We start from the raw sequence: 20,895 nt of genomic DNA on the forward strand, positions 1-20,895 counted from the left end.
TGCTTTCTTACTTTCTAAACTTTTATACTTTCTAAACAAATATGATTTGATTTTGTTATGAAAAAAATTCGAAAACAGACACACATTTTAATTTTTTTAGTATAAAGTTTAATCTTTTTCAAAATTAACTTGTCAGATTATTTTAAATATTAACTCGATCGTATGAACCAACTCGTATTGACAAAACTTCGAATGAATCTGATCTCCAACAACCCATTCTAATACAAAATTTGGTCAAAACATTATTAAAGAAGTCAAATTGTTCTAATTCTTATTAAAGAATTCAGATAAAACAAAAACAAAAAAAAAATTGCAATAAAAACATTATAAATATTATTGACAGATTTATTAGTTTATGCTTTGATTTTTTGTGATAAGTTAAAATAAATTTATCACTTATATTTATGATTCTTTCAAATTTAGCACAAAAAGTAATAGATACTAAAGCCCTCCCTGCAAGTTTATAATTCTACAATATAATCTTAATTAGAGGACTTATCAGAAACTTTTACAATCTGACCATATACAAAATTTAAGTGTGGTTCCTTTAAAATTTTAAGAATTCAAAGAGTTATTAAATTTCATACCCCCTAGCTAGGTGAAATTTTAATTATTACTTTTATTACACTAAAAAATAAATAAATAAAAGTCATCGTGTGCTTACGGTATGGTATTTAGTATTTTGTTTATTTCAAAGTTGATTGTTTATCGCTCAAAAATAATATTGTTTGATACACTTTATGTTGTATTTTTTTTTTTTGTTAAATGGAAAGAAAAATAGAAATTTAACACTAAAAATTAAAACCCGTTTCAATTCTTTTCAAAGACTGTTTTTTTAATCCCAAATCATTTAAATCAGTTAAGCTATTTTTATTTTGTTTAGAATTAATAACACAGTTTTTGTTTTGAATTTCTATTCCATATAATTAAGGATACAAAAATTTAAAATCCCGGAACGTGTCATATATCGCAGAAATTTAACTATCACACTCAATCTAATATCACGACTGCAATGATTTATATAAATGAGTTCAACCCACAATCAAGCATAAAAAAGTGCAAGTGTTGTCTTTTTTAGGAATTGGAAATCCTATAGTAGAATTGACAATAAAAAACAGATAGATAATGTTATATTTCTTATATGATTCATTTCATGTGTAAACAAAAATATTAAACTTCTTAAGATAGTACTCATAACTACGTCATAAAATCAAAATTGTATTCCAGTTTATCCCCAAAATTCTTTGAATGGACATTATACTCATCGTCATTATTAACAGCAAATCTTAGTGTAATCTCGTTTCTGCTGATTAAAATTCACGCGAACTGTAAATGAATGAATTTGATTTGGGTATTTCTGAAAAAAAAAAAAATCAGGGCGTTTAAAATGAATTGTCATTGTTGACTTTAATAAAAAAAAAAAAAAACATAGTGACATGTGTAGGCAAATTAAAACGGGAGTAGATGGTTTTTTTTTTAAACAAGCTCTAATCTTTGGAAGATGAGTGTTAAGTAGACAGTACCTACCTATATGATTACAAAAAAAAAGCTGAGAAGTTTGTTCTTCAAAGTTTTTCAGCTTTCTGAAAATTGAAAAACTAAATTTTTAAAGATTTCCAAGAAGAAAAAAATACACTCTATTTGATCTTTGAAACCGTAAAAAAAGACGTTATAAGAAAGGTCTGATTCTTAAGTTATTTAAAACCAAATATCTATAGGTATACTATTTTCATATTTTCGAAAGCTCTCTAAATCCATCAAATGATACATCAAAAGAAAGGTCTCTTGAAGCTCTATTCATAACTGAAAACCAAAAGTTTCTTGCATGTCTGGTTGCTGAATTATTTGCAATCGAAATATTTTAAATTTCTTACATTTTTACATTCGGAAGCAAATATTTTCGGATCAAGGTGTTGAAACAAGATTTGGTTTGCAGATATGAGCTCACAATGAATAGGACTATCCATTTATATAAAAAAATTACAAATCTATTTTTTAAGATTTTTGACAAAAAATCAAGGTTAACCCCTTACCTAAAAATAATGTATTTTCAAAAAAGTTCTCTAAATCCATCAAATGGTACATTAAAAGAAAGGCCTTTCTGAGCTCTATTCATAACTGAAAACCAAAAGTTTCTTGAACGTCTGGTTGCTGAATTACATATTTGCAATCGATTTTTTTTTTTTTTTTTTAATGATTTTTTTACATTCGGAAGCAGATAATTTCGGATCAAGGTCTTGAAACAAGATTTGGTTTAGAGATATGAGTTGGCAATAAATAGGCCTATCCATTTATGTTTTTTACAAATCTATTTTTTTAAGATTTTCGAGAAAAATCAACCCCTTGCCTAAAAATAATGTATTTTCAAAAAAGTTCTCCGAATCCATCGAGTGATACATCAAAAGAAAGGCCTCTTTAAGCTCTATTGACAAATGAAAACTAACATTTTTTGCGAGGTCTGGTTGCTGAATTAGGTACTTGCTGTTTGCGAACAAAATTTGTTTCACTTTTTATGATATAAAATTGAAAAAGCTTTATAGATTTTTTCAAATTCAAAATTTAATAAAAATAAAAAGACAACATTACCCAAATAAATTAAACATCATAATCTACTTGTTTGAAATGTATTTATTAATTGAACGTATTTAACCACTTGTACAATTAAGTGCTAGGTATTTAAATATACTTTTTTTTTTACAAAACCAACGAGATTTTGTGTAACTGCATTTAAAGCAAGCCATTTAAATTGCTCTCAAGTTAAATTACATCAAACTATCGCATGATAGAAAAAAAAAACAAAATTATGAAAAAAAAAAAACTGTCAAAGTCCATACGCGTAGTGATTTCATTACCTAGTTTCCAGTCTCAAAGTCTGAATATGAAAAGACTATTGCATGAGTCTTACAAACTTACAAACCTCTTACATAATAGTCTCAATAGTTGTTGGCTAAATCAACAAAAAACCAGTTCTTTCCCATAAACCTCGGCAAACAAAAATGGAAATAGAAAAAAAAAATTAAAATAATTACAAAGCGAGTTGAGTGTAATAATCAGATGATATTTATGTCAGAAAATGGAAATAAACATTTTAATTTTATCCTCAATCAAGGATGTGCATATTCATTCTTTAATTTTTTTTTAATGCTCACTCAGATAGATTCTTCCATCTGGGAATTCAACTTTGATTTATTGTTATTTCGAATGCAACAGTTTTTTTTTTTTAATTCTGATTTATTCAACAAAAGATATATGGAATTCTTACATCCACGTGAGAGATAACAAATGCAAAAAAGTCCTCATCTGCTTAAAAGGTTATAGTTTGTGTATGATTCTACAGAGTCAGATAAATGGAAGATACAAATAATTATTAAATTGTCTAGCGTAATTAGTGTGGGTCATTTGGTAGGCCAATTATAAAAGCTATAGGCAAAATCAAGACGCTCTTTTGTAATTCAATTTTACTATAACAACAACAACAATAAAAATTGATGTCAGTTGCATTGTTTAGTATTTTTTTTTTGTATTTGTATTTGTATTTATGCCCCTTCTCACCCCGGAAAACATTATTCTAATAAAGTGCAATCTAATAATGGAACAATCAAAAAGGCAATTTTATGCAGGTATACAAACCACTCTATAGGTAAAGCTTTGATATCATTTATGGATGGGCATTATGTGAACCTGATTTTTTTTTGTGTACAGTGAGTTAAGAGATTTTTTGTGAAATGAAATTACTAAATAATACAAAAAATAATAACTTAAAATTACATTATAAATTAACAAAATTTAAAGTCTATTTTCATAAAAAAAAAAATAAATTTAACTACACTTAACTACACTTATTTCCAAAATATCGTCTCATTCAACAGTTTTCCTGATGTAAACAATATTTTTAAACTCATTACCTTAAATCGTGACTCAAAAAATTCAACCTGTAACGGTTTTAATACATTTTCTTATCGAAAACAAAAAACATATGTTAACATAAAACAAGGTCATAAATGAAAACAAAAATGCAGCTTTGGAAAAAGCACAAAGATAACAAGTAAACATTTGTGTTTGCTTGACAGATAGAAAATGTTTAATTATTATCTGCTTTCTTGTTGGCATTGTTAACAAAAACGTTTGAAGTGTTTTTATGAATACAAAATTAGATATCACACCGACAAGGTTATGTTCCTTTTTTATAAATAAAACAAAAAAAACCCGAAAACTTTAGCATTTTTGAAGTGATAACATCTTATAAATGTGGAGAAAATCGGATTATTGCTTTTTAAAATCTTTTTTTTTTTAGAAATACCGAAAAAAAGGTTTAAAACGGGTTGATTTCGATATCCCAATTTTCAGAATCTTGTTTTTTTTTTTTTTTAATTCCTGTCATTAAAATCCCGTTTTTCTTGATGCTATTTTTTAAAATTTTACTTTTTCTAGATACCTACCGCTTTTAAGCTATTAAAGAATATTATTATCCAAAATGGCGTCAAATGTGCCAAATTGTTACTATCTCTTAGATTGAAAAAAAAAAAATTGATAAGAATATTCATTAACCTAGAAAAAACTAAACAAAAATGGAAACTATTATTAAGAATTACATAAATATACTCTTTTAGCATTGCGTCAAAATTTAAATTTAAAGTCAAGAACTAATTAATTTGGTTAGATTTTAACCGACTGTAGTTTTGTAGATGTTTCAAAAGAGACCAAATAATGTCAACTTTTTCTAATTTTTAACTTCTTTGACCAACCCTTTTTAGGAAAAATAAATAATTAAAAAATATTTTTTTTTTCCAAAGATGATTCTTTTGAAAATCACAACAACTATGTTTCTTAAATGGTCACACTTTAAAAGTTCTAAATCATCAAAAAAATAAAACTATTTTTTTATGTCTGAAAGATCAAAAGTAAGAAAAATTTTGAAGGGTCGTCATTTTAGATAATTACCTATTGTGCTTTTCAAAATGATAGTCTTTGAAAAATGGATGGAAAAAATGTTTTTGGACGTTTTTTTTTAAATAATTTTTTTTTTTTTTTGAAAATAAAAACTAAATGCAGTTCTCGGAAGGTGGGAAGTAATGTTAAACAAAGTTTATTAATGATGTATAAATGAACTCCCATCGAACGCATCAAAAAAATTGAAAAAAAAAAACATTCTTTTAGCAGCAATGTTCTTATATGGTTCCCAATTTTTAAAATCCATTTTTTTCGAAAGTTTTGGGTTGTAAAAAAGGTAAAAGGCGAAGCCAAAAGTGGTCAAAAATGGTTATGTTTTAGGACAAAAATTTAAACATTAATGTTCAGTACAAAAACATTTGTTTCATCCTAAATTTGGATGTTAATTTAACCTGACTCTCGTGTCGGTATTTCTTTATTAAATTTAAATTAAAATCGTTGGAAAATTGATGAATCAGTAGTTTTTTACTTGCCTTGTATTTTTTGTAATACAATTGCCCAAACGGATAACTTTTCCAATTATCAAGAACACACCTATAAAATGCTGTGAAATACCAGTTAGCATTGTATTAATTTAGCATTAAATTTATTAATAAACTTTTTTAAAATCTTGTTGTTATGATATTTCTCTTCTTTTTCAAGGTTTGTTATTTAAACAACAATGAAGTCATTCAATTTTAGCATTATGACTTTATTCGTGCTGCAGTAATTCTGTTGTATCTATCCATATTTTTGCCGTATACACGACGAAGAAAACCTGCAATTAAAAGTGAGAAAGAATTCGGGCAACAATTTTCGAAAATTTTAAGACGTTTGGGAATTTATAAGTAGTTGATACTTCAATTAGAAATTGACAACGTCTATAACAACTACTTTCCAATTTTCTATAAATATTTGTCAAAACTTTTCACTTTGAGTTTAATTTAATTTGCATTTTTGCCAAGATTTTTTGTGTGTGCTTTCTTTCTATGATGCGTGCAGCATTGCAATTATCTCAAACGCATACAATGTTTTATTATTGTGTCCATGGAGGAATTTATGGTCTTTTACATTTTGAAAACTCAACAAAACAACTGACAATAAAAAAAACACCCTGTACAATATTTATACCATCACACTTAGCGGAAATATTAAGTCACCCAAAATGAATGTTTACATATTTTTAACCAGACACTAAAAATGAAGAAGTAACAAGGTCAGCTTACAACTACTCTGAATAACTGTCATTGAAGTTTGCTTTGAGTTTTTGTTCTTCATTAGACACACTCAAATTGAATTTGACATAGAAAAAAAAAAAAAACATAAAATTCCAAACACGTTAAGGAAAATTAATATGAAGAACACTTACCTTTAAGAGGCGAAAAACTTATCGTTCAGTAAACCGCGCGCTTTGAATACTCAATCACAATTTAATCAGCCAATAAGGTTAACAAATCACATGAAACCGTCTCGGCTCTTGAACACAAACAATAATTAATTTGCAACAAAAAAAATTGAACAAAGTCATCAACTCAATCCAAATCAAAATCAAGACAGAGAGAGAGAAACTTTTGATGGACTTCTACAATATGTCAAATTTTATCGTTGCATTTTTTTTTAATTATCTTTTTGTTTAATCACAACAATTTTTTGAGAGGGGTAATATGAAAAACACTCAAAGGGCATACAAAATCACTCTCATTAACCTCGTGCCAATTAACTTTTCTGTCTTAGCGCCAAAAAAGAAAACGCACCACTTAGTCCCACAAAATGAAATTTGGGCCAAAATTTGGGTCAAATTAACAATATTTATTTATGAGTTGAAAAAACCGACGAAGCCGAGCCGCCGTCAAGGCCTAATGCCGTCTGCAATGGCTTAAAATAACAAACGCACGCTTAGATATCCACTCAAGACTAACGACGACGCGCATAATCTACATGGCTGACTGACTAATGTTGATGGCTTAAACCGTCTCTCGTCGTCGTCATATAGAATTGAGAGCTTTTGTGATGACCGAACAGTTTGCAATGGTGTCTTAGACTGACAGAATTGACTTTCAGCCAACGAGCTGGGTTCTGCTTTTTTACCTTTAGCTCAAAATACCTGTTTTATATGAGTTGAAATGCAAAAAAAAAAAAGATTTTTTAGTACTGAGTGAAATATGGGCGAAATAAACTCAAACCAATAAAACCATATTGCTGTATGTTTTGAGTTTTGATTGTTTTCATAAATAAATTGCACGACTGGGGTCGCACGTACTTGCTCTTATGCTTAAAGTAACTATAATGTTAAAGCTTTTTATTCAAGAAATTTAAAATTTGATATTTTGAAGAAATTTCATAAGTAGTATAAAAAAATTAAATCTGTTTTTATAATAAATTAAACTCCGTTTTAAATTATCTTAAAATAAAAAACAAATATGCTATTTTATTTATCGTATAAAAAGGTATTTTTAGAAAAAAATTTTCGAAAATTGTAGGAGCCGTTTTTTAAAAAAATAGTTTTTTTATATAAAAATTTTTTAACATTTTTCAAAAAAAAAGTTGGTATGCCATTGTGAAGAAATAATTAATTTACACATAAAACCTAAATTTCAACATTTTTCATTGATCCGTTTTCAAAAAATTGATTTTTCAAAAAAAATTTTTGAAATATTTTTTAAAAAACCAAAAATGCGTTTTTTGAAAATTTTCTAAAATTTTAATATTATCTTTACTACACACACTTTTGTATAAAAATTTTCATTTAAATCAGGTTAATGTTGTACGAGATATTCAGAAACGAAAAAAACCGTTCTATGACAGGTACCGTTAATAACGGTACAAAAAATATTTTTTTTTTTTTTGAAAAGTTGGCCCTTATGTGTAGTACTACACACAAAAATTTTAATAAAAATCGTTAGAGCCGTTTTTGAAAAAAATTAACTTTTCTATTTCCGTTATATGGCAGGTACCGTTAGTTTTGGTCATAAAAAAAAAATTTCAATTTCCCCTCTAGGGAATCACCAAAAACTGCTAACTACCAAGTTTGAAGAAAATCACTTCACTCGTTTAGGCTGCAGCTCCAGATAGAGACAGACAGACAGACAGAATTGCCGGACCCACTTTTTTGGCATTCTCCATCATCGTAATGTCATGTAAAATTGTTATCTCGAGTTCGATTTTTTTTACGAATCCTAAACTTGCCCTATAGTACCTATATCGCAAGTAAAAATGATAGTTATCTAAACTTTTGATTTGTTTACATTTTTGTACTGTTTTTCTTTTTTGTTATTTCTTTTTATCCATTTTTTAATGAAGGCTGAGAGTGTCTCATTGAAACAGGTGTGATTAGTTTTGTTATTCGACTTTTTTTTTATCTTTACATCCTCTTATTGGAGGTTTAACAAGTTTGTTGTGATAAGAAATATTTTATTGATGAGTGTTGGGATTTTCTAGATAAATATAAAAAAAAAACTGTTTGCGAATAAGTTTTGATGAATAGATAAACTTGTTTATGATAGTTTTATAGATTATAGTGCGATATTAAGCTTTGTTGATATTACCTACATTTGGTGATGCTCGTCATATAAAAATAGTGACAATATGAGCTATGTATAAAACGCCTAGAAGTATGCATACTATGTATTTGAATTTGCGAATTCAAACAGATACATTTCAAATATTTGTTTTTTTTCTAAATTATGTGTTCTTTTGATTACTTTTGGTTGAAAATCTTTTTTTAAGAGAAAATGAAATTTTTTTTTTCCAGAAGTTATTGTCAAAAAAAAAAACAATTTTATCCTTTTTTTCAAAATGAAGGAAAAAGCTCATAGAACTTCTAAGCACCTCCTGCAACATATCCAAAATTTAGCCTTATCGGTTCATTTGAATTTCTAAACCTATTTTTTTCCAACGAAATGACTGGACTAAGTGATTTGTGCAAAAAATATAAAAAATTCAATAAAGTTGGTATAGGTACGACATTGCCCTTTTGTAGTAGTTTATTAATCAAGACCTCACGGGGTGGTCTTGAAAACGCTGCAGGTTTTATAAAAATGGACCCCAAAAGTAATGATGCAGATTTGTTTGAAATGATCTCAGGATTCCAAATTTGTAAATTTCAAAATCGTACCTGATCCCTTTTTTGAGTTACAGGAATTATACATATAAATACTTTTGACTTAGAATTAAAAAAAAAGAAATTCAACAAAAAACTAAAGCACATTATAATGTCCCATACCTTTTTGGAAAGCTAAAATATACTCCTTGAATTTGATGTTTATTTGAAGTTGATTGAGTAAATAGTTTTTGAGAAATTTAATTTTAAAGTTATTATTTTAGAAAAAAATATTTTTTTTTCTTTTAGTTTATTTTATTCAATTGTTTTTAATAAAGGGTACATTTTTTTACACAAATCTATGCTCTCATTGATTTTAAGTCAAAAACAAAAAACCGCATGTTTAAAAGTATCTTAGTTTTTGAGATTTAAGGAAAAATGTATATCTTTTCTCCAAATTTTTTTTTTAGCTTTTTTTAAATTTATTTCAAATTAAAAAAAAAAAAATAGCCTCAAATGAAATGGAAAAAAAAAGTCACTGCATTACGCTGCTGATCAAGACGTCTTCTTTTTTTTTTAAATTAACGCGAAAAGTCAACATGGATTCATGAAAAATGGCTCTCACGATGAAAATCGAGAAAAGGTTTTGTGGTCCCTGAGGACCTTAGCTGTCCTGAAATCTATGTAATGTGGGATATTTTTCTGTTATACGTAACATGATAGCTCTTACATTTCAAAAATAGTCCTGAAATATTTAGAACATATAATAAAAATAACTTTAAAAAATATAAAAATTAAAAAAAAATACAAAACTCTAAAAGTGGCAAAAAAAACATTAAAAAAAAACACCAAAAAATGATCAAAAAAGCTCAAAAAAGGAGCCAAAATACTACAACGTTCTTGGGGTTGATTCTGAGTCACACTAAGGGCCGGTTTGTTCACACTCGATTATCTTTAATCAAGGATTTTTCTATAGAATAATTCTTGATCAAAAGATAATCGACTGTGAACAAACTGGCCCTAAGGGTGATTAGAACTTACAAATCTGTTGATTAAATAACCATTATTATATAAAAGTGCCTATCTTTTCTTTCCTTTTTTGAACAACTAGAATAGTATTTTGCATCTATTTTTTAAGGATTTTACTAAGAACTAAATAGAACATTCAAAAACTTGTAAATTGTAATTCAAATTTAAAAAAAAAATTAACTTAATTCAAAAAAATTTTTTTTTTTTTAATTTTGACTTTGAAATTGAATTTCTCAAAAATTATTTGCTCAAATCCTGAGATCGTTACGATCCCATTACTTTTGGGGTCGATTTTTATAAGACCTGCCGCGTTTTCAAGACCACCGTCACCTAGAACTAAAATTTAAAAAAAAATGTAATGGCAAAAATTGATTTTAGTGACCAGATAAAAGCTTATGTATTAAAAATTCATTGAATTTTTCAAGAATTAAAAAAAAAAGTTTATAATAATTTTGGAATTTTCGAAACAAAATCAAAACATATCGGTATCTATTTGAACTTGTTTATGAAAATCTTAAATGCTGTCTTAGAGTTTAATGTAATAACTTTTGGAGTTTGCTGATAAGAACGTTTGCTGGTAGAGACTAGTACCTACGCTGCCATTCAAAATTCTCTCCTATCAAATATCTTAGATCGAAGCTTTAGATATGTTGAAAAATTGTTGACTTAAGAACTAATAGTTCGTGAACTAATTTTTTGGACGAATTCAATTTTTAAAAGTCGAAATTCCCCACTAAAAAAAGTATTGATATGTTTCGATTCCGAAGAAATTGACGTAAGTTGAAAAGGAATATAGCACGGACAGAGGCGTACGTTGTTGTTGCTGGGGCCCCGGGGCAAGACTAAATTTTGGGGCCCCTTTAATATTAATATTTGGCCCTTTGATAAAAAAAAAAAAAACAAATAAAAAAGTACGTATACGCCATACATTTTTTTTTTGACGTACCTATAATTTGTTGGTCGCTAAGATTTTTAAAGTAATATTTGTTGGGGCCCTCATATAAAATATAATTTTTCTTCATAAATGCAATTTATTTTTTGGGGCCCTTGTGATATTAATTTTTTTAAGATGAAATATTACATTGTGGCTGGCTACCATATGCATTATGCTGAAGAAAATAATTTGTCTCTCTTTTACCCAAAGGTCATGTCAAATATCTTATCTTTTTGCTTCGTTACTTTTATAATAAGTTGACTTCTCTGCATTGGGTCCAGTGGGGGTCCTATCGTCGGTCGGGGGCCCCGGGGCACCCCCCCGCTTGCCCCAATGGTGTGTACTGTGTACGCCCCTGATGCACGGATATGGTTTTCAGTTGCGATTATTTGAAATTTTATAAGCTTTAAACTTACATTGTGTTATTTTTTTCTTACCAAAAATTTGTCTTTGAGTCCTAAATCACCAAAGTTTGAAAATTCAGTTATTTTATGACAATTTTTCATAAAATAAAATAGATCGAAAATAGTATAAAAAATCTCACCTCGCGGTTTCGGAGCTGTACCTAATGAAAATTGTTTTATTTTTTTTTTAATTTTTTTTATTTTTTCCCTGTTTTTTTCTGTATGATTTTAAATTTGTCATTAAGGGTGTAAGGAGTCAAAAAATCAAACTCTTTGACTATATGTTTATTGAAAAAACTTAAAAAAGAAACGACTTTCGGGAACCTTGTCTATTTTCTCAAGCAGTAGATAACTACTGATCGTGAAATTATCAATATAAAATGTTCTAAATTTTAACGTACCCAATTTTTTTAATGCTACAATTTTTGTAGGTCATCTACAAATATTTAAATAATTCAATATTGAGTATTGAAATTAAGAAGAAGTTCGGGGAGAGTAAATCCGCCACTTAATATATTATTTATACCTAACCGTATAATAGTAATAAATTTCTTTTAAAAAATAAAAAGCGAAACAAAATTAGATACGTTTCCGCACAGTCATAATAATAAAACTTTTAAGAATTGCATTCCAATGCATATCAAAAATTATATCTTTTTATTGATTGTTCAATAGAAATTTCTAAAATTTATTTCATTCCTTCGTGTGTTATCATATCAGTAAAGACCACCTTGGTGCTGTTATTTTTTATGATTTTTAAATGACTAATATAATTTCTGATCGCATTGCTTAATGAATTGTATATTAATAGATATTAACAATTAAAGCATAGCAAATTATATTTATTTACACTACGCGTCACTTGAATAGAAACAACAATTTTTCTTTAGAAAATAGCGATTGGCGCTTCGGTGAGGTAACTTAGTAGATTTTTGGTTTTGCATTTTCAAAGAGGAACTTTTAACAAACAATGTTGTAAAAACAAAAAAACCAAAACAGAAACCGTATGGCTACTAGTTGCGTTTTTTCGCATTACTTCACAAAAAACAGTGTTTTTTTTTGAGTCACTTGAATAGAAACAAGCTTTTAAATTAGATAAAAATGATTAAAAATCATGGACAACACTAATTTTAGTAAAGCAGTATTAAACTTTGACATTATTTGTACATTATAACCAATTATGGGCTACGAGCTACCATTAGGCATCACAGAAAATGCATAAATAGCAGCTTATATTGAAAATGCACTTGTACTGTACACAATCGTGAACCTAATTGGAGAAAGTGATAAAAGTGTTTGGTAACTTCTTACAAATTAAGAAAATGACATTTTCTACATTTTAAGGTTTGAATAAGTGAAATAAACTTTCGTTTTCATCCGGAATGCATCTGTTTTGTTTCTATTGCGTTGTTTTTTCTGGTTTTTTCTTGTGCAATCTCTATAAGAGGGTTGTTTTTCCACGTTCCTAAACTTCCCAAGAGCTTCTTCCATTACTTCTTTGTAAAAGTTTGCATCCTTTTTCGAAGCGTGAAGCGTCAATTTGCTATTGCACATCATAAAAACAAAGCGTATTACTATAACACATTTTAGTGCCCTTTGGTGGCGATGCGATAAAAGTTATCCTTTCATAAACCAATGAAATAGGACTAATATTAACGTGGTCCATCTGAGTTGGTATGTTTTTCTTTAGAAAACCACTCTTTATCTCACTTTTTTTCAGTTCGAATGCAACTATTAAATAGTTAATTTTTTTTGTAATCTTAATAGAACTTAAAATGTTGTTATTTTGCATTTTGAGGCTTTTTAAATGTTGTGCACTTTTTATAACTTCCATGATGGAACAAACCAACATATTACCATCGCACTAACACCAAGTTTTTGACCGATTTTAGCGACAAAGTGAAGGAAATTGCAGCTAGTTTTAAAATTATTTTTTTCTCTGCTCTTGATTTGGGTCTCACCTGTCTTATTTTTTTATTCAATCACTAGTTTACGATATTTTAAAAATATGCTCAGACAAATTTGGCAAATTTTCCAATATCTTTCGCGATTTTGCAAAGTGCAAGTGCATTTCCAATGTTAGCTGCTATTTATGCATTTTCTGTGGTGCCTATTGGTAGCTCGTAGCCCATAATTGGTTATAATGTACAAATAATGTCAAAGTTTAATACTGCTTTACTAAAATTAGTGTTGTCCATGATTTTGAATCATTTTTATCTAATTTAAGAGCTTGTTTCTATTCAAGTGACGCAAAAAAAAAACACTGTTTTTTGTGAAGTAATGCGAAAAACGCAACTAGTAGCCATACGGTTTCTGTTTTGGGTTTTTTGTTTTTACAACATTGTTTGTTAAAAGTTCCTCTTTGAAAATGCAAAACCAAAAATCTACTAAGTTACCTCACCGAAGCGCCAATCGCTATTTTCTAAAGAAAAATTGTTGTTTCTATTCAACTGACGCGAAGTGTATGTATTTAAAAAACGTTTAAATGAAGGTAATTTAATTAAAAATTCAAAAAAAATTCAATCGAAGATCTAATAGATAAATGATTTTAATACTAAAAGTTATTTTTGGCCAGGAAATGTATAAATTAAACTTGTACAGATAATGCCACAATTCTGGACCTAAAATTTAAATTCGTATTATTCGGGTATTCTTCAAGTTTGGTTGTCAGTACTTGTTTACTTACCTGGGCAACCAAGACACGGTTTTAAAATCAATATGATTGCTTAATGTAATCACCCATCTTATTTAATGTTTAAAAATACAATTTCTTAATACAATTTCTATTATAAAGAAAGAATCATCCACTTTTTGAGTTATCTTCTTAGCCCTTTAACCACGTTTACTCACTGAATTTTCCAACATTACTAAAGTATCAACCCCCTTTTTTGTGGTCTACCGATGTTTTTCACTTTCTCTTACCGGCCACAGCTGTAAATTGCAAATATAATTAAATATGTACATGTAATTTGCCACCTGTCCATCCAACTGATAGATATTTAAATAAATTGTCCTTTAATTGTTTTTTTTTTTTTTTACATTTTTCTTATTAACTTTAAATGGCATAACCTAAAAATTATATTTATGTATGATTTCTATAATATAAAATGAGTACTCATAATCTCTCTTAAACTTAAAAAATTAAATGAAAAAAAAAACATAAAATCTTATTTATCAAGGAACTGGAAATTAAAAAAAAAAAAAAAACACATAAAATGAGGAATATTATTTTTTTTTTTTTTTTTGTTACTTAAGCTAAATCACTTGAATGTGTTTTAAGGAAGCCATGAAGTTTTTTATGCAAAAAAAGTTTTATATGATAGCCGGCAAAGGTGAGAATTGTGGCAATGCAATACAAAATAAAGACTCCACCAAATGTTGTCATTCCAATTAGTGGTTTTGTCCAGTCTAAAATTGGATAAATGAAGTGATTCCCACATCTGAAATAAGAAAATAGAAAAAAATTAATGAAATAAATAAAAAACAAAAAAAAAAAAATAAAGAAATCTCATTAATAAATACAAAAGGAGTACAAAATGAAACTCAAAAATAAAAAATACGGTCAAAATTTGTCCAAAAATCAAAATTCGATATTTGACAAAAATCGAAATATCAATATTTTTAACATTTTGCAATTTTTAAAATTATGAACTTGTAAACAAAAAACAACTTTGTATTGAGATTAAAATGCCAGTAGGTACACTATTAAATATCAACAAGTTATCACATCTTCCATAGGATCATGACAAAATTTTTTTTGTATTTTCATTCACACAGTTTTTATCATGACAGACAGTTTACTTTGTTCTCCATTTCCCTATTCTTCATATACTTACTCATCCAAACCACCCAAATTATAATAGATCACGGTACAAAAGCAGTAGAATATAGGAAACATCATTGTATAGAAACTGTGCAATATTCGCACCGGAAATCCAACTGCAATAAAATCAGCCACCATAAATACCGTATTGAATGTATGTGTCGTGAAGCTTATCGCTGGAAATCTGTTGATTTTTTCTGCAAAAACAAAAAATTCAAATATAATTTATTCAAAAACAATACAAAAAAAAACATATAATATCACTTACTTTGTTTTCCATAAATAAATGCCCAGTACATTGTTGTTACAACCAGGGCCAAATGCAAGGTGATACAATGAATGAACCAATAGAATTTCAATAATTTCGGTGTTTTCGATTCAAATGATTTATTAACAATTTCTCCAGGTAAACTACCAATATTGAAATACCATTGTGTGACTATGAGGGCTCCTATGACGTTTGTTACAACACATAGCGTTAGACCCCAATTTGTTAAATAAATAAACATTTTGCCACCAAAAAATTGCAAAGCCATACAAATGGCAAATATTCCGACAAAGAATATTGCCAAAATCCATCGGAAGATTAGATAGGGAAGACTTTTTGCTCCTTTTTGCCACTGTAATGAAAAATATTTCAAAAAAATAATGTGTTAAATTTTTGAATTTCAAGTTTTTTTGAGAGAAAATGTTAAGAAAATTCGTACATATTATTATTTTTGATATAGAATGTACCTAAGAGAATTCCACAAATGATTTTTTCCATTTTTTTAATCAAAAAATTTTTTGTAAACTAATACAGTAAAATAAGGAGAAAAAAGGGGTAAATCTCGGAATGAATGTTAGTAGAAATTTTTTTTGCTCACTATCTTCCTTTTGCCATTCTATAACATATCTCAAAAGTCTAGAAAAATCTCATGTCCGCTTGTCGCGTTTTCAAGGTCAAATCGCGAAATGGAGATTTTCAAAATTAGCAAAAATAGGCTATGGTATAATATACACATATGATACATGATTTCAAGGTATTTTTTAATGCTGATTTCAAAAAATCTAAAATTAAGACAATCTGACGTCTCTGGAAAAAGTTATACCTGTTTTTCATCTGTCAACTCATATTATTATAACAGTTGCAAACTTACTGCCGAAAAACCCTTAAAAATTATGGTAGATGAACCAAATTTTGCATGAAGATTTTAGAATACATCATTATTAAAAATCAAAACAATCCCTTACAAAAAATATATATACCTATGAAATAATGGTATTTTTTGAAGGAAGAGCAAATTTTAGGATATGCACTAAAGAAGATTCTTGTTCATCTTAGGAATAAGTGCAAATAGGCTATATTTTTCATTTTAATCTTTGTTTGGATATTCTTTAACTACCCTCAAAAATCTAAAAAAAAATCTCATGTCCGCAAGTCCTAATTTTCTTGGTTTGAAGATAAGGTGCAGATTTTAAAAAATTGAAAAACTACACTTCAGATATTTGTGTCAGATCAACATGAATAAGTTACATTACTTTTCAGGGATGGTCAGGTTGACTTGTTTGTGAGTTTTGTTGGAATTAGTGTTAAAAAAATACCTTTAAATCATGTCGCTTATGTTGGTATACATATAAAAATTTAAACTTTTCTTATTAATTTTTTAAAATCTGCACCTTATTTTCAAACCAAGAAAATTAGGACTTGCGGACATGAGATTTTTTTTGATTTTTGAGGGTAGTTAAAGAATATCCAAACAAAGATTAAAATGAAAAAATTAGCCTATTTGCACTTATTCCTAAGATGAACAAGGATCTTCTTTAGTGCATATCCTAAAATTTGCTCTTCCTTCAAAAAATACCATTATTTCATAGGTATATATATTTTTTGTAAGGGATTGTTTTGATTTTTAATAATGATGGATTCTAAAATCTTCATGCAAAATTTGGTTCATCTACCATAATTTTTAAGGGTTCTTCGGCAGTAAGTTTGCAACTGTTATAATAATATGAGTTGACAGATGAAAAACAGGTATAACTTTTTCCAGAGACGTCAGATTGTCTTAATTTTAGATTTTTTGGAATCAGCATTAAAAAATACCTTGAAATCATGTATCATATGTGTATATTATACCATAGCCTATTTTTGCTAATTTTGAAAATCTCCATTTCGCGATATGACCTGGAAATCGCGACAAGCGCACATGAGATTTTTCTAGACTTTTGAGATATGTTATAGAATGGCAAAAGGAAGATATTGAGCAAAAAAAATTTCTACTAACATTCATTCCGAGGTTAAACCCTTATTTAACTGGATTAAACACTTTTCATTGAAATCGGTTTAGTAGTTTGGGAGAAGTTCAGAGATAAAAAAGATACAACTAGCATTTTTTTTAGTAAATTGATCGTTTTTTTTTTTTTTAATTAAGTGCAAGGCTGGGTCGCATGCACTTGCTCTTAATTTAAAATTTACTAGTATAATGGGAAATTCATATTTTAAATAGAAACTAAATAAAAACGTAAAAAAACATAAAACTTATTTTTTGTTTTAATTACAAAGACTTCTTTTATAGATAATATTCTTAAACTCCAAAGAAAGTATGCATTAATAAAGAATAATTTTAAGAATTTTTTTTTTAATTATAGAAGTCTTTAAAAAAAGTACTATAACTACTCAAATTTTTAATTTTTTTTTTTTTTCAAACAAAAATGAATAAAAAGGTAGGTCATTAAAAGGGAAATATTTATTGACACAAAATTTCAATTGGTCCGTTTTCAAAATTAGATTTTTCTAAAACAAAATTGAATTTTTGTTAAATCTAAAAATGTTTTTTTTTTTTTAATCTTCACATTAATTTTGGTTAAATGATTTTGAACAAAAAATATTGTTAAGATCGATTACGTAGAAGAAATAAAGAAAAAAATTCTTTGTTGTACCCTGCAATAATGGTTTAAAATGTTTTTTTTTTTTTTTTTTGCAAAAGTAAAATAAATTTAGGAAAATCTGTAATCTTTTTTAATAATAAAAAATTAAAATGAAATTAAAATAAATAAGAAACGTAAAAGATGCTTTATGTTTATATTCAGAAGTCTAATCCAAAAATCAAAAAAAATTTATCCCAAAATTCTTTTTCATCAAATTTTTTGACAACATTTAAAACCATAAACTCCCTTTTATCTGCTAATATGCAAAATTAATTATTTCCACTAAATTAATTATTTCCACTAAATGAAAATTACTGATGACAATACCATTAAGCAAACCTATGTATTTTATCTAATTACTATATAAGCAAATAAAACTATGATAATTTATAATAATTCTTTATTACATTTTTGAATTTCCTAGTGTAAAGTTATTGAATAAAAATAAATTAAAATATACCTATTTTAAACCTTCGATAGAAATCTGCAAAAATTCCTTTATAAAAAAAAAATATATTATGTGTACAGTTGCTTTTATATTCCTATTTTATTTCGTGATAAATTGGCTATCTTATTATCATAACACCTATTGCAATTTGAAATTCCTCAGTGTCTTATTATTTTTTTTTGCAAAAGGTATGGAACATTACTAACTAAAGGTGAGTGTCAATCTTTCAATGTGGATGTGATATATGCAAAACATTTTTTTTAAAGAAGCAAAGTAACTTTAACTCTATAAAAATTTCCCAAGTAAGGATCCAAGACTAGAAAAAATAACTGGTAAAAAAATATGATGGGTTAGGAAAAAATTTAAATTTAAGTTCACCTAATATTTAAGTACCTTCGAAATATGAAGTTTAAGAAGCCAAAAATGTGTTTTCAAAGTTTTTTTTTTTCCTTTTTTAAATTAAGTATACAATCTTTATTTAAATAATACTAAGCGGAATTAATTCAAAAGATACAAATAGACTAAACAAATACTGATACTGTCCTCTGTGAAATTACATACATATAAAACACCCTGTATTAAAAAATAAATGACAGTTTCCTATTTCTATAAAAAAAAGATAATGACACATTGGATAATCAATGATCATTTAAAATATATATTTTGTCAACAATTTATATTATTAACTTTGTTAAGATAGATGCTAAAAAACCCGTTTCAGAAGAAAAATAAAAAAAAAAACAAAGAAACGTAAAAGGGAGTTCAATGAATTATGACGTCTTTACAAATAGCCATTAGAATAATAGAATGATCTTTGTTTCTATTCTTATGAAATTAAACAAAGTCGACTTTACATTGGAAAATAAAATAAAAAATTGTTACAATGAAACATAAAGTGGTTACGAGAAAGTACTTTGAGACACTTTTTTTATCTCTAAAAAAAGTAATTTAGTTTAATAAACAAACCATTTATTAAATTAATTGATTTATTTCGATTTAATTTAAATGATAACAAAACGTGTGCGTTTTATTTATTTGTATAACAAATAGATGATATAACAACTAATTAGACATATTTTTTATTTCTATGAAATTAATTGAAATTATTTTAATAATTATATGATGGTTTCAAAACAATCTTCATAAATTTTCTTAAAACATTTTTTTTTTTAGCTGAGCAGATCGACACAAAATTTAATGATAAATGCGCACTTTAGCTGTTAATTGATAATAAAACTAATATAATTTGAATGAAAACAAAAAAGTGATAACTTCTACTTTCTCAGTCAGTCATTATGGTGAAAATAAAAATGATTTTAATACAAATTAAAATTGATTATTATGCTTTGATTCTAACAGAGATAAGCTCTCAAACAAAGTTTACAAAGAAAGTTGCGGTTTTAATTCTTGATGACTTCTTCATTTTTTTGTTTACAAATGAAATAAGCAAAACAAATTTGTTGAGATTAAATTTTAACAATTTTGAAATTATCAAATAAAAATTTGTATTTTTCTTTTAAATAAAATTATTTCAACAAATAAACAATGAACTTTAAACAAAACAACGAAATATGTTTTGTTGATTTCTAAAAAAAAAATAAAAATAATATTTTTATTTTTTTTGCGGTAGCCAATTTGTGTGACATAAATTCTTCAAAGTGAATTTTATTGTCCTATTTCTTTTTTTAAATACCGACCGCGTGAAAAAAGAAATAGGTTAACACTCATAGTTTAGGAATTAAATTAATAAATTTTGTGTGGAACTTACAAAAAAACAGAATTTTTGTGTTTATTTTTGAATGATCCGTAAATTACTTAATTGGTGATGTCTATAAACTTAAAACCAACTCATCAACTTGATGAGTTTTTGTTTTTTTATAGGAAGAACAAAAAATGAATCATCTATTGATCTTGGCTATCAATATGGTCTTTTGAAGGTTCATTTTTCTAATTGATTTAATTAGCACGATAATTGTTCTTATCATTAAAAAATTTTAACACTGTTTTCTGATAGTTAAGTAAAACAAGCATAGGGTACATATTTATATGTTTGGTGAGAGTAGTGCAGTGTTTATTTAAAAATTATACCCAATGGAAATCTTTGTGTTAAAAATTTTACTGACATCATGCAATATGGTACCACTTATCAATATAACGTTTTTAATTTTACTATTAATTTTAGCTTGTTCAAAAAATTGTTTTATGACAATCTTTTAACGACAAATTTCTTTGTTCTTACAGAATGAATTTTAGCCATTCTTTCTGAACAAGTAATATCTAGAATGATATGGAGGCTAAATACCAGGAGAATTTTAAATATTTTTGAAAATGGACAAAAATTTAAACAGTATTTTTATTTATGCAAATTGTTGACAGGAATGT

The 20,895-nt window shown here is 27.0% G+C and overlaps 1 protein-coding gene across 1 annotated transcript in view; it reads right to left on the bottom strand.

Annotated features, from left to right (window-relative positions):
• LOC129915232 (uncharacterized) overlaps positions 1–20,895 on the bottom strand; it is a 33,981-nt gene that overhangs the window by 10,242 nt on the left and 2,844 nt on the right. Inside the window, exons 2-4 of the mRNA XM_055994712.1 lie at positions 15,427–15,778; positions 15,172–15,355; positions 14,592–14,775 (exon numbers count right to left, since the gene is read on the bottom strand). Coding sequence (XP_055850687.1) covers positions 14,592–14,775; positions 15,172–15,355; positions 15,427–15,778 — 720 coding nt within the window. The remainder of the gene's footprint in view (positions 1–14,591; positions 14,776–15,171; positions 15,356–15,426; positions 15,779–20,895) is intronic.

Source organism: Episyrphus balteatus, chromosome 3, assembly GCF_945859705.1.
Source record: "Episyrphus balteatus chromosome 3, idEpiBalt1.1, whole genome shotgun sequence".
Taxonomy (NCBI): Eukaryota; Metazoa; Arthropoda; class Insecta; order Diptera; family Syrphidae; genus Episyrphus; species Episyrphus balteatus.